We start from the raw sequence: 13,817 nt of genomic DNA, 5'->3' as shown, positions 1-13,817 counted from the left end.
CCAAACTTGCAGTCTGTGTGGGGAGTTGAACTCTAAGTGTGCAGTGTGTATCGCTCTCTCCATTACGTCCCTTCTGCTTACACGTGCTTCAGGTGAACACTGTCAGACTGGTATGTTTTGCACATTTGCTGCGATACGAGGCTCAGTATATGCAGCACATTGTTTTTGACAGCATGTCATGGGAATGCATGCAAATTCACTGTTGTGTGGGGAACTACTGAAGACACAGAGTGGGTTTTGACGTGGTAATATTCATGATGTGGCCAGTGCAGCATATGAAGATATATGTGCATTTAATGTGGTGTGAGGCGTGGCGGAAAAGGTGCATGTGTGTCTACATGTCTGGGGTGAGCATGGTGTGGTATTTCCAGCATAAGGTGCAGGAATTAGTCTATGCTTCTGTGTGTGTGGTCAAGGTGGTGTGTTCATAGGTGTGTATTCATTGTGGGAATGACATGCAATGACTTTGTGTATTTGATGTGAGGCATTTTCAGCCCTGCTCACTGTATGTTTGGCAGCAAAGTGTCTTTGAACCCCAGGTAATGGAGGTAGGTGATGCTGCTGCATGAGAGCACACGTCAGCCTTCTGTCATCTCCTGTGAGAGGGAAGGTGGCTGGGCAGGCAAAGACATCAAAGGGTAAGGAAAGCTTTCTGTTCCTGGTAATCTCGCTGTACCCTGAGGGGAAAAAGGGCAGTTGCTACTGGAGGAATAATAGGATACTGGGAGAGAGAAGAGGCAGAGCCAGTATCAGCTACAAGCTGGTTTACTTCAAGGAGGAGGACTCTATGTTTGGACAAGGATATACACCATCAACTCCTGATCTCCCTGACATGTTAGGAGACAATCTCAAGTTCCCCCGGCAGTTGCCATCCTCTTGCAGACCCCCTGTGCTTCTAGACAGCTCCATCAGTCCTTTGGGAACAGCATCCAAAGTGCTGAGCACTGGCAGAAGAGGTGGTATCTGGAAGAGGTAAGCCAGATTTCCAGCAGGAAGGAAACAGGCTGCAGATATGGTGGCAGTTGCAAGACTTGCCACGTACACGTTGCATGTGCTGGGAACAGTGAATGGGGATGCTTTTGCCCCAATATGCAGCAAAAAGTTACATCCTCTGCAAACACTAGGGATTTACATTCACTGACCTAAGGGCATTCTGCTACATGGAAGACTATTTCAAAAGGGTCAAGTAGCAAGACAGCAAAGACGAGGAGGAATGCTGACCAAAAAGATTATATTAATTGGCTCAAGGATGGTAAGGTACATGTCCTGCTAAAGGTAATGGGGACTGCTACCTCCTGCAAGCTCTCCGGGTTCCTGAATGGTGTGTGGACACTGCAGGAGACTGCTCAGATGATCAGAGAGGATTGTGGCAAAAAGCCAAAACAGGGTCCTGAGCTCTGACAAAGACTCCTCTAAGCTGGAGGGGTGGGAAGTGGAAAGGAGATAGATCAGTTTTTCCTTCAGCTAATAATCCAGTACATTCAACCTTCATGCAGTTATAGCAATGCCCTTACTTGAAAATGAGGATCTTTATGTTCTCCTGCTGCTTCCACATATCACTATTTATAGCATTTATTAACAATCTTTTAATTCCCAAAGAACAATACAACATCCAGATGACATTGGCCAGAGTGCAAAATCAGGGAGAATCAGACCCTTGCTTTACGGAAAGGTGTTGCAAGGTCCAGCTTTTTCAGGGGAATATTAACTAATTCCTGTAACACATGTATATCCAGGCATGAGCTGTGCTTTGGGATGCCTGCAAGCTTCCAGGAACACAAATACCATGGGACCTGCAACATCCTCCTAAAGACTGGCGGTGCAAGCTGGGGCAGCTGCTGTTCATGGCCAGCTGTGCTCCGCCTGGGTCAGTCCTGCAAGTGCCCTGCCAGCCATGAGCTCTCTGGTCACACTCTGTGGCTCATCCTGGGGGAGCGTTTATCCGCGCTTGAGTGACAGGAATGAGCTGGAGTTTCTCCCGCTGGTAGTCTTATTTCTGCTTTAATCAGTGTTTCTTTCATCTTGGACATGACTGTCTTATGGAAGTGAAAACATCAGTCTTTAGCATAATTCGGGACCTTTTATGTTAGCCCAGATGTCCTTCATGGTGATGTTGTCAGGCCATAATGCCCCAGGCCATCTCTTCCCTTAGGTAGTCTCTGCTCAAGGAGAATGTTTTCTTCTAAAGCAAGCATCAGGATGACTGGAGAGAGGATCCCAGGTGCAGTGATAGTGACCAAGGCAGAGTATTAATTACTTAACCTCTCTTAACCAGCTGAGCCCTTAGTTTCCCCTAGGCCTTGCTCCAATCCCATTTCCATAACTCACAGAATAAAGGTGACAGCCTTCGAGCACAGGCTGACATTTCACACATGGACCAGGCAAATCACATTCAGCAAATGCGCCCGCCTGCTGTTTCTCTCAGCAACGGCACTGACACAAACACGCAAAGCAGCACGGCAGGTACAAACATCACTGATGCACCATTTTCCTAGGAAAGAGGTGAGAGAGGGAGTGGGAGAGACCTGCTTAGGCATGCTCCATAGTGGTTTTCTACTTGAGCCAGCAGACAGTACCACAACCTAGACAGCAAAACGCGCACTATGTCTGAAGCTGAAATTCAAATTATTTCAGCTGCTAGTGTAAGCTTTTAGCTGATCTCTGCTCATCTGGCTGGAGTCATGGCACCCTTCTGCCATACAGGGGGAGCTTTTTTGAGTCCCGATGGTGGATATAAGCACAGAAACTGCTGTTAGGGGCAGGCTCTGAGCTTACACAGTGCAGGATGAATTACTGCCTCTCCCTCAGCACTAGCAACAAAAGCTCACGCTGTGGCTCCACCCTGTACGCAGTGGGAAAGAGAAGATCCTATTAGGCCTAGCAAGTTTTATTCCTGTGAGTTTCAGCATTGTAATTCTTGGCTCCAGCGCTCCAAGCAACTCTCCCCCTCAGCGCACGTCAGGGTGAGCGCCGATGGTCGCTCCTCCGCCGGGAGGAGGTGGAAGAAGGGGCACATCCCTCCCGTGCCCCTCTTCCCTCCTCACGCGCTGCCGGTGCCCGACGCAGGGTTACGGCACCGAGCAAATGGCTCCCGCTGGTCTCCCCAGCTCCCAGGACAACTCCTTCCCTCTCAGCGCACAAACATCCGCAAGGAGAAGCAGCCTCGATCCGCGGGCTTACTTTTGAAGGAGTCCCAGATTTCCTTACGTCTGCTTTTCCTAGCTTTAGAGGGCCCTGAGGCACAGAGGGGCCTCCCCCACACCCTCTGCCCACGGCTGGGAGTCCCACCTCAGCCTGAGCTCTCCCAGCGGCTCCCTGAGGGACGCGGCTGGCCCGGCACCCCGGCAGCCCTCCTCCTGCACCCAACAGCGGGAGCGGGGCAGGCCCGGGGACGGCAGCCAGACCCAGGCACAAAGCGCCAACCGTAAGTCTTGTCGTCGCGGGGATGAGGCAGGTCGAGACGGGAATCCCACCTGCAGGCCAGGGTCAGGACGAGGCCCGGTGACGGCAGGGCTGCGGGGACGGGCTGAGGCTGGGCCCTGCGGGGCTCGTGGCTGGGCAGGGCAGGGCCGTGGGGAGCTGGAGACCAGCCCTGCTGCGGCGTTGCTGGGACGGGGGCTGACAGCCCTGGGGGGGGGCCAAGATGGGGTCCTGGGGTGCGGGCAGGGTGATGGGTGGCCCTGGGGGCCTGGCAGGGACAGTCAGGGCTGGTGGCGCCCTCGGGGCCCCATCAGCTGGCTAGGACCGTTCAGGGCCTTAAAATGGCAGAGAATGCCTCAGTGCATCCATCACGCTTCTCAAGACCTTCTCATGTCATCCAGGTCTAATCGAAGTTCACGTTGGTGGCATGGCAAGACACAGCCAGGTACACATATGACAACATAACCAAAAAAAGTAGAGAAGTGACTCGGTTGATAGGACAGAGTAAATCTGGGGTTCTGGGAAAAAGGAGCAGCAAGAAGTTCTGGCAAAGCCGTCCCTTTCTTCATAAGCCCACATCAAGAAGAAATGCTAGTCACCCATTTTGGACCAAGCTTGTGATTTTCAAATGCGTCTTTATTGATTGGTTGATTTAGCTCAAGTAGTATGAACTTTATTTTACAAGAACCTGCAGCTAACCAACACAAAAAAAGAATTACCATCATTACCTCGTACAATACCGGACTAGCGCAAAAACAGAAGTAAATGCCACAATCCAGTTAAAAGAACTGTAAAATAACTAAATTAAACTGTAAACTCTACATGTAACAAACGGCTGAGATTAGTCCCACACATGTCATTTATAAACCCAGCAGCGGGAGGGGAGGTCTGAACACAAAACCAAGCACCCCAGATGCCAACTCTTTCTCCCCTGAGCACGCCTAAGGGCGGGCTCATTTGAGACGACGCACAACCACGTGCTTGGCAGCACGGGCATCAGCAAGTGGGACAGCGGCAGAGAGATGCACACCATCTGCCCGCATCTTGTCTTTTACCCTAGAAAGCCTCCTGCGTCTGTTCTCTGCTTCGGAACATTCAGAGCTTTCTAAAACAAGAGACTGATGCGGGTTTGCACCCAAAGGATGTGAAAAGAGCCTGGTAATTGGAGGAGAGTGGGCCAACAAGAGGGCACTGAGTACTGCAAGCAGAAACTGAAGTTATCTAAGTTGGCAGTAGGTACAACTCATCCAAACGCATTTATTCCAGATGAACACATGATGTAACAGCAAACCTGAAGTTCAGGATGAAAAACTGGGGATACTAACCCACCCACCGCATCCTTTGTTCCCCCATTTTCTGTCTGCCTGTTACGACTACTCTCTATATCCACTGTGGTCCTTCCCTTCTCCCCCATTCTTCTGCTACTTCCCATAGCACGTGGGCAGTGACCCTCCTACCCTACTACGCTGCCTTCCCTGACCTTCATACAGTTGTGCCAGTGACTCCCACTTCACACTCCCAGCCTGCTCTTCTGCCTCATGTACCTCTGTGGAACAACAGTCAGAGAAGGCTGAAACCTGATTTCCTGTCTTCCACAATCAGAGGAGCACTCATCTTGGTTTCTCATTCCTGAGGAACGCAGAGAACTGGGATCTAACTTCATGCAAATAGAGCATACACCTTCAACTTATTTTGGAATCTGCCCGTCGTCTTCATCCTTCTTGTCTTTTCCTCCCTCTTGGTCACTCTCTTAAATGTAGGAATGTTTACAGTAATTCAGGTCCAGTTCTCTGATTTTTAGATAAAACCCCAGAATTTTCCTGAAAGTCAGCTCACTCCCCAAACCCCATCCCTTCATCAGAGTTATGGCAGTTATGGGAAAATCTGCTATTTGTGCCACTGGGAAGAAACTGCTTTGGCATGACAGCGTAAGGCTTGCACAGGACAGCATCTACCTGGCACCCTTCTAAGAACAACACTGGCTTAAAATAAAATAACTTTAAAATCTACAGAGAATCTATTCCCCTTCCCCTTCAAGTCTAAAAGCACCTCTCTTGCGGTGAAGAGTGGCACTGTTGTCCAATCACAAAAAGCCAGCAAAACACACATGGGAGCGACTGATTTCTTCCGCTTGTGCATGTGGTGCAAGGGCTGTACAGGGATGAGACATGGAAGGGAAGGCTAAACCCACAGTGCTTCTGCCATCTTCAAATCTGCAGAAGACTGGTACAAGGACAACACTGATAGATAATTTTCTGTGTTCACCAATAATACCATTAGTAGTTAGTTGCCTGAATGCACAGCAAGGGACACTAAAGTTAGGCAGCAAGAAAAGCTCTCTCACTTGTAGGCTAGCTAGGAACTGAACAGACAATCTCAGCAGCCTCCAGGATCTGCCTCAGTGAAGTTCACTAAGAACAAGTTTGATAAGCAGCCATGATGGACATGTTTGGTATACTCTAGAGTGGGCTAGTCATTCTCTTGAGGTCCTTTCTAGCCCTGTGCTTATGAGTTTATCAGCTGACTTCACTGAAAAGAATGAAAGGGTCGTCTCTAATTTTTCTGTCCAGCACTTGCAATTAAAGCAACAAAGGAAAAAAACAAATCCTTCCTTCTTTTCCCCAACCCTCACGTCTCACAGCTGAGGAGTTCCCAGCCCTCAGAGTTAGCCCTTCTAATACTGATGGAAGTGACAGGAAACACAATACTCTTGGAAAGCTTCACAGGTAGCAGTTGGAGTGAGGACTGTCAGCATAGGACAGCCTTGTGTGACAGCCAGAGTGAAGTATTTCACAGCTCACTGAATGCTCACAGGAGTGCAGCCCATGCCATGGGCAAGGCGTGACAAGGTCAGTGTACAAAACATGGCATGCCTTCTTCATCCAATGAAAGGGTTACACAAAAATGGCCATCCTGCCCAGTCAGTCTCCTGGAGCTCCACCACACTGGCTTGTCTAGCAGCTTCCAGTACTGGCTAACTACGTCCAGCTGTGGCAAGAGAAGAACTATGAACAGTGGAGTCTCCCCACCCCTCAGTGCAGAACCCCTCATTAGCCTTTCAGTTCACCCTTTCACACACCGTCCCCCTACCCTCCCTCCCCTCAATTTAAAAAGTAATGGTTATAGTTAATGCATGGAAGGTGATGGCATTGTGCATGTGGTTCACTTCCAGTTCTCTTCCCCTCTTCTCAGGCATCCTCATTCCTCCTCTCCAACGTCCCCCCTCCCCCCCAAATCCATTCCATCAGTCCATCTCGCCTGCATGCCTGAGCGGCTGGTGCTCACTTGCCATAGACGCTCTCATCGCTGTAGGCCACATAGAGAAAATAGTCCTCCTCGTGGTTATCCTGCAAGGGGAGAAAGGGAGAAAGTAACAAATCACAAGCCCTGTAATTCACGATGTGAAAAAGCCCAACCAAGAGATCATTATAACAACGAGAGGGCATAACCTCTCTTTCGCTGTTTCTCCCCCTTTACATTGAAGGCTTCACTTCCTCATACCAAAGAGGATGTATAGCAACTCCCTCTCTCCAGCCGCAGCTCTGTTCCTAAATTCAGGCATGTCACATTTCTGGACACAGTGAATTTACTTGAAGAGCCACAGCCCGAGTGTGCTGCAAACATGCAACAGAAACAGCTCTGACTGTTGCAGGCTGTGCAGCAGGCTCTCAGCACTGGTGTGGCCTTAAGATCGAGAGGAGAGACTTGGAAGGCTTTAACAAGTAAAAAATTTGGTAAATGTGGTTATATTCATTGTTTTTCAGAACACTTTGACAAGTGGCTGTATTCCTAGTCCTGTTTTACATCTGGGCTATAAAGCTGAGAGGTTAAATGATTACACTGACACAAGTCTGCAGAGTGCCAGGAACAGAGTATTGATCTCAGCTCTGGACAGTCAGACATACCTTCCTCCTACATGTCCAGATTTGGAAAACTCCCTGTGTGTGTTAATACAAGATTATCTTCATCAGTCCACATACAAATTGTCCAGTTATTGTCAGAAAGTGACAGGTCAAACAAGGCTCAGAGCTCCATACTGGAGCTCTTCTATTTAAACATACTAATACAGCAGAAGGAGAAATCAAGGAGAAATCAATCTAAGCTACAAACCAGCCATGATATAATGGCTATAAAATTGAGGAACATTCCTCTGATGTGCACAGAACATGCCTTTAAGGTCAATCAAATAACACTGCTCAGTAAAAATGCTGGGCAGCAATGTTCAGTGTCCTACAAGGTCCCCATATATACAGTACCAAAAATGAAAAAGTAATTCTGAACAAAGAATAAGTGTTCCTTGACAACGTATTTATAGACAGTTGGTTGCCCAGTGGTACTGTGTTCTTTTACTGGCTAAAAGGAACTCCCTTTTGTATAAACAGGAAAGCTAGTGCATTACCTTCCGCCACCCCCCTGCCCCAGTCACAATCTTTTCTCTGAAATATAAATAATAAAGTGGTTCACTTCAATACTTTGTTAAAGTAGCAGGACCAACACATCACTGCTGGGGTAACTATTCACGACCTGATACGACAACCCTTTCAACTAGCAAACGATCAGTTAAAATGATGAGGCTTCCCTGGCTCCTCTTTATAACTGCCGGATGGAACTTCCCTAAACAGATGATGGGATACAGCCCAGGCCAAAGGGGTCCGTGTTCAGGCATCTGTGATCAAGCTGCAGCCACTGCCAGTTGAGTAGTGCTCAGTTGTCCTTCAGGGAGGATATGCATTCTTCTGGACACTCCAGCAAAAGGAGAAAGAGGTGGGCCAGGCTTACCTCATACAGCTGGCCCATGGTAGCACTGGTGGGAGGGATGGTATTATTGACAAAGAAGAAGAGGGCATCTTCTGGCCTCAGGTGGATCCGCTTTCGGATTAAGAAGTAGAATTGGCCAACTGAAGAGGAACAGAGGAGAATGCCTTAGAAGCAGAAAGAACGTTTTTGGGTTTTTTGTTTGTTTTACCCTAACCATGGTTGTTTTCTTTTGGTGGTGGAAGTCACGTGCTGTACATAAAATGTAGGTAAAAATGAACAATGCGGGAAAAAAAGCGGTAACTTTGTGATTGTCACCACATTAGCAGCCAATCCTCTCGGAGCTGGCAGTTTCTCAGGTACATGCCTCACGCCATGCACCCTCTAAATCCACACTCCACCTACCATGGTACGAAATGCTCTGCTGAGGGGATTGGTGGGAAGACCTCTAACTAGCTTAACCTTTAAATCCTATAGATCAAAGACACCTTAGAGAATTTAGCCTTGGTGTAACTGGTCATACCATTCCTGAAAACAAATTCCTGAAAACAAATTCCTTACTATTTGCTTGGGCTATGTTGCACAACAAAGTATTCCGCAATCCATTATACACTGCAAGAAAAAGAAATGCTGTTCCTTTAACTCATTCATGTTCTCAAAGGAAAACAAATGTAATCACACACAAAATGGCCATGACCATCCGGAAAAGGAACTCTGTAGCCATGACTCCAACCACAGGGGTGGAAAATGATGGGACTATTTGGAGAACTTGTCTTTTCCTGCAACAAGGATACAGCCTCTGGCAACTCTGCAGCTAGGTCATCACTGACTGATAATTACGCTACTGCCTATGATACACAATTCAGTCATTTTCATCATGGTTGGAAGTCAGCTGTGCCACATGCATGTTAGCTAAGTCAGTGGGATACGTCAGAGGATCTCAGAGAATTCTGCATGTTGTAATCCAGGCTGTAAGGTACATAAATGTAACAAAGACAGCCACATACACACTGGGGTCATGATAAGAAGTTGAGCCTGCCTGGATATTTTCTTGGTGCTGATCATAAGAGTAAAAAGCACTTCTGAGACCTTCTCACTGAAAATCAGGAAGAAAGGAGGTAGACTTTGTTACCTGTGAGGTCAGAAGGCACAAGATACTTCCTTTTGTCTAGGTCGGGTACTCTGGCTTTTGGTGCTTTTTCCACAATTACCTGGAGAGAGAGAGTGAGAGAAAGGAAGAAACAACCCATGAGTATCATAAAACAAAACAAGCCAAACAGCATCAGTGGAAAAGGATATTACCCTTTGAGAGAGATGGTGCTATGAGGCCTTTAGAAATTTATTTAATCTGTAACAAATATATAACACTGAAGAACAGATAGGTGAGAAGAAGACTTAAAATCACTGGCAATAGCTGTGTCCAGGACTGCAGCAGTAAGCACAGAGAGTAAAAAATGGAGACTGGAACAGACATAAAAATAAACCATAATGGCCGAGGGAAAAAAAAAAAAAAATCGGGTCACCTTGATGGTCCCAATGCAGGTTAATTTTGTATGAAGGAGCTGCCAGGAGGATATACATGAACACAAGAAGTATCACTAGTAAGTTGAACTGTTTCCAGGCTACAGTTCCAAACTGCCTGGCACAAAATCACCCCTACTCCCAGTAGTCCCACATCCTAATTTCCACATTCACCAATACCAAGTGCTCTAGAATGACGCAAAGAATTAAAGAGAAACTACAGGTCATTGGGGAATGGTTGGGGTTTTTTTTAATCTTCAGTTCTTCAGCACATTCTACTCTGAAATTCATAGCCTTTATTTTCCCTACTTCATATAGTTATGGACATTTCCTTATTCATAAAAATATCTAATAATTAAAAAACAGGCTACCATGTGGGCAACTGGACCCACAGAGACCTTTCATACAAAATACTAATCCTCATTATATTCTAATGTCATTACAACATAGAAAAATATGAAACTCAGCAGCTTTAAGGTCAAATAGACCAAGAGACCTTCTGCTACAGGAAAATCTTTGTTACCAGAGCTAGCCAAAATGTTTACCTCAGAAGCAGAAGTATTCCAAAGTGACCTGATTCCTTCCATGAAAAGCCTTGGGAACCTTTGGAACTGCTGGGTTTGTGTAGAAAAAACATTGCAGGCAGGGGTTTTGTTTGTTTGTTTTTTGGTGGGGGTTTTTTTTTGTGATACATATTTTTGAACTGGTAAGAGATACATTACATGATTCAATCTATGTGGCTTGCCTTTCTGCAGAAGCCATTTTGACCATCTAAACAAGAAGCTGGGTTTTCTGAACCTCCTCGCTTTTCAATTCCGTTAGACCTTATAATTGTAAATACTCCATCTCAGCCACTGTGGGACTAATTTTTAACGGTTCCATGCTCCCATAGCTCTTCAGCAACCCAAAGCAGCAACTCTATCTGTTGTGTAACAAAAAAGGCTGAACTGCTGTGGACTAAGCCTTCTTTGGAAGTGAAATGGTGTTGTCACATCAGTGAGACACTATGCCAGAGAAAAAACGTTATGATGATGAGCTTGGTGTGTTTAGCCTGGACAAAGTGCCATGCTAACTCGACTCCTTCTAGATCCAAGTGAATATCTGCAAAGCATGTCTCACCGTGGAGATGCTAGCTTGGACATCTCTTCCTCGTGCTCCATTTGGATGCTGCCAACACAGCCAAAACCCCTGAAAATTCTAAGTTTGTTTTTCAAATAGAAACATGGTTGTCTCTGCTACTTCAAGAACTTCAAGCACCTCAATTAGCACAAGGCATTCAAGCTCGCTCAGGCAGCCTGTGGTAGGACATGCATTTCTGCACAAGATGCAGTTGGTAAATGCTACGAAGGAAGGACGGTTCCCCCACCTCACTGAACAGGTGCAGGTTGAACAGCAACAGCACTCTGCGCATTTTTTTACCCGCACATCCAACAAGGCAATAGCTAACATAATAAACTGCAGTGGAGAGAAACCCTTTAGTTCTTGCCTCCAATTTCCAAAACTACTGACAAGCAGAACTGCTAGCTAGCAGCACTGCTCTGACCACCCTGACTCTAAAGGGTGGCTTGGAGCTTGGTCATTAGATAAGAAAGGAAAAGAAGTCATGCCTATGAGGAAGAGGCGAGATTGTTGGGGCTTCTAAGCCCCTAGGAAAGATTTAAATCAGACCATCACTGAGCTTAAGAGAGATCTTGCTCTTGCAAAGAGGCAGGGAAGGAATGGAGGTGCTTTGCTAATCTGACTATCAACTATAGTCAGTTTGCCTGATAACACAGGTACCTCTTCCGAAAGCACTAAACCCTTCACACACACAAACCAACCTACAAAGAAAATCCAAAGGGCAGATACAGATTATCTGTATGTCTGTTGTTGCTGGGTGGTGACTGTGGTAATGTGGGACTGTGCCAACAGTATCATCTCAGCAAAATGCTGAGATGTATCAGGGCACTGCAGTGTAGGCAGCCAAACGGACGTCATCCTCAAGGATCCTGCTGTCGGGAAGGGCAGAGACAGAAGTGATGTAAAGAACAGTTGTCTGCTGCATTCGTCTGCTCCATATGCAGCTCTGACAACAGGCTACCCCCGACAAGTCACATCTGGGCCTCGCTGTGCATAATTTTCATTTATCCTTAACTACAGCACACCTTGTTCTTCTGGTCCTGGCTTTCTCCATGAAGATCTGCTGATGCCCCCCTATCTTGACCTCTTTTACCTCTTGCCAGCCCAGGTCTAGTCCCAGGCTCCCCACACGTCTCTTCTAGACACATCTGTCATGATCTGCTGTGCAATCTGCCATGTTAATCCCCAGTTTACAGCCTGACCTACAGAGCCCTCTGCGGTCCTCATCCTAAACCACAGAACCGCACACACTTCACCATTGACTTGCTGCGTGCTCAACCTCCTATGCTGGGCCAGGGGTCCCAAAAGGAGCTAGGACAAATGCACCCAAATACTGACATCCTCAAACTTTTGCAAGTCCAGTTGAGGGCCACTCCCAAGATAAAAAGCCGTGTTAGCCTGCAGGGAAAACCTGTGGTGTAACTGTTCCCCCTTGCCCTTAGATTTACAGGGGAGTCTAAGTTATTTTGCATGCAGTACCCCTGGGCAGTAAATCTAGGACAGACCTCTCCAGTGGGGATGAAAAGAAAGAACATTTGCAAAGCGTTTATTAAAAAGGAACCAAAAAAAAGTCACAATTAATTTGATTTGTCATTTCTTTTTTCCAATTATTATTAGTAATTATAAAGCTAGAAGTTTTCCACAGGCACTCCAAAGGGACCTAAGGATGAGGAAGCAAAGTTTAGCTAGAAGATGACCTTGTTTTCCAAGTGACGTTTTTTCCACGGGCTGATTAAACAGGAGGGCAGAAAGACTGACAAGTATCATTTTTCTCTCGTGCAAAGGAAAAGAACAGAGCAAAACTAAGCCAAAAGACAGGCCAAAGGAAAGTAAAAGGAAAACAAAGGGAAAGCGTCAGAGGACGAGGACACAGACCTCGTTTTCTGTGAAAAGTACCCGGTGAACCCACTCATTGTTCTCCTCCATTTTTACAGAGCTAATGGTAAGCTCCTTCCCCACCCCCCAACCCCACGCACGCAGGCTGCCAGAAAAAGAAGAGCAGCGTTCCCGCTGTCGAGTTACTGCGGATCCCAGGAAAAAAAAAGGGGGTACCGCACCCCGCACCCACCCCCCCAACACCCACCTCCCTCCCCAGTCAACAGCCGTAGCTTTGCGCTAAGGAGAAACCCGGCTTGGGATCGGAATCGGCTCATCAAGATCACGATCCTCTTTCCTCGCCTCACTTCTTTTGCCTTCCAAAACAAAGAAACAAGGAGCCGACCAGGAAAACAAAAGGGCGGCTGAGGGCGAAGTCTGCCGGGCGAGCCCCTGCCTCCCCCCCCCCCCCCAACTCACCGGGACTCTGTCGGGGTATTTCTTCCTGATTTTCTCCCCTTCTTTTTTCCTGTACTCGAACGGGTGGTCTTCCTTGTACTGGAACTTCATGCTGCCGGGCTGTCACCTTCCCTCCCGAGGGTTGCTGCGGCTGCCTCCCCTCCGGCCGGCTCCTTTAGCCGCCCCCCGCACACCCCCCTTGGAGCGCAGCGCAGCCCCGAGCCGTACCGCGGGAGCGCACCAGCCGCTGACGGCAAATTGGGAGCTGTGACGTCACGCCGAGGCCCCCCCCCCCCCCCCCCCCCTCCTCCTCCTCCTCCGTCACGATGCCGGCGGGGCGGGGGCTCTCGGTGGCTGCGGGGGGGGCGGGGACCCTTCGCTTTTCGGGGAAGGGGGGGGGGGCAAGGAGGGATGCGCGGCAATAAATACACAGTAAAAAAACCAAGCAATGCTAAATTAAAAAGAATTTTTTTTTTTTAAGGCAGCAAAGTAAACATAGGATTGAGCAACGCCGCAGCCCCCCCCCGCGATTCCAGCGTGACTCAGGGGTTATAAATACAGCATGAGCAGGCACCGAATCCACCCGGGACGGGGGGGCCGGGCTGCTCCGCCTTCTCTCCCCACCAGCGCAGCGGCGTGGGGCGGTGCTCCACGCGGGGGGGGGGGACACGACACACGAACAGGGCTCGGTGTCCCCCGTGTGAGGCTTGAGTGTCTCTGCTTGCCTA

At 48.0% G+C, this 13,817-nt stretch overlaps 1 protein-coding gene across 1 annotated transcript; it reads right to left on the bottom strand.

Moving 5' to 3' along the window:
* Positions 1-4,035: 4,035 nt before the first annotated feature.
* On the bottom strand, positions 4,036-13,371 carry GABARAPL1 (GABA type A receptor associated protein like 1). Its single transcript, XM_075051618.1, has 4 exons — positions 13,111-13,371; positions 9,308-9,386; positions 8,200-8,318; positions 4,036-6,767 (listed from the first exon to the last, which is right to left on the bottom strand). The coding sequence occupies exons 1-4, from the start codon at positions 13,198-13,200 to the stop codon at positions 6,702-6,704; spliced, it is 354 nt and encodes a 117-aa protein (XP_074907719.1). The 5' UTR covers positions 13,201-13,371; the 3' UTR covers positions 4,036-6,701.
* Positions 13,372-13,817: the final 446 nt, after the last annotated feature.

Source organism: Buteo buteo, chromosome 19 (genome assembly GCF_964188355.1).
Source record: "Buteo buteo chromosome 19, bButBut1.hap1.1, whole genome shotgun sequence".
Lineage (NCBI taxonomy): Eukaryota > Metazoa > Chordata > Aves > Accipitriformes > Accipitridae > Buteo > Buteo buteo.
This window is presented reverse-complemented; position numbering and strand designations above follow the sequence as displayed.

Bases quoted from the DNA above. Each gene is read 5' to 3' on its own strand.
- GABARAPL1 (XM_075051618.1), bottom strand. From the start codon at position 13,200: ATGAAGTTCCAGTACAAGGAAGACCACCCGTTCGAGTACAGGAAAAAA. The intron at 8,319-9,307 runs GTAACAAAGTCT...GTTCCTCTTCAG, and splicing joins TGTGCCTTCTGACCTCACAG to TTGGCCAATTCTACTTCTTA. The intron at 6,768-8,199 runs GTAAGCCTGGCC...CTCCCCTTGCAG, and splicing joins CCATGGGCCAGCTGTATGAG to GATAACCACGAGGAGGACTA.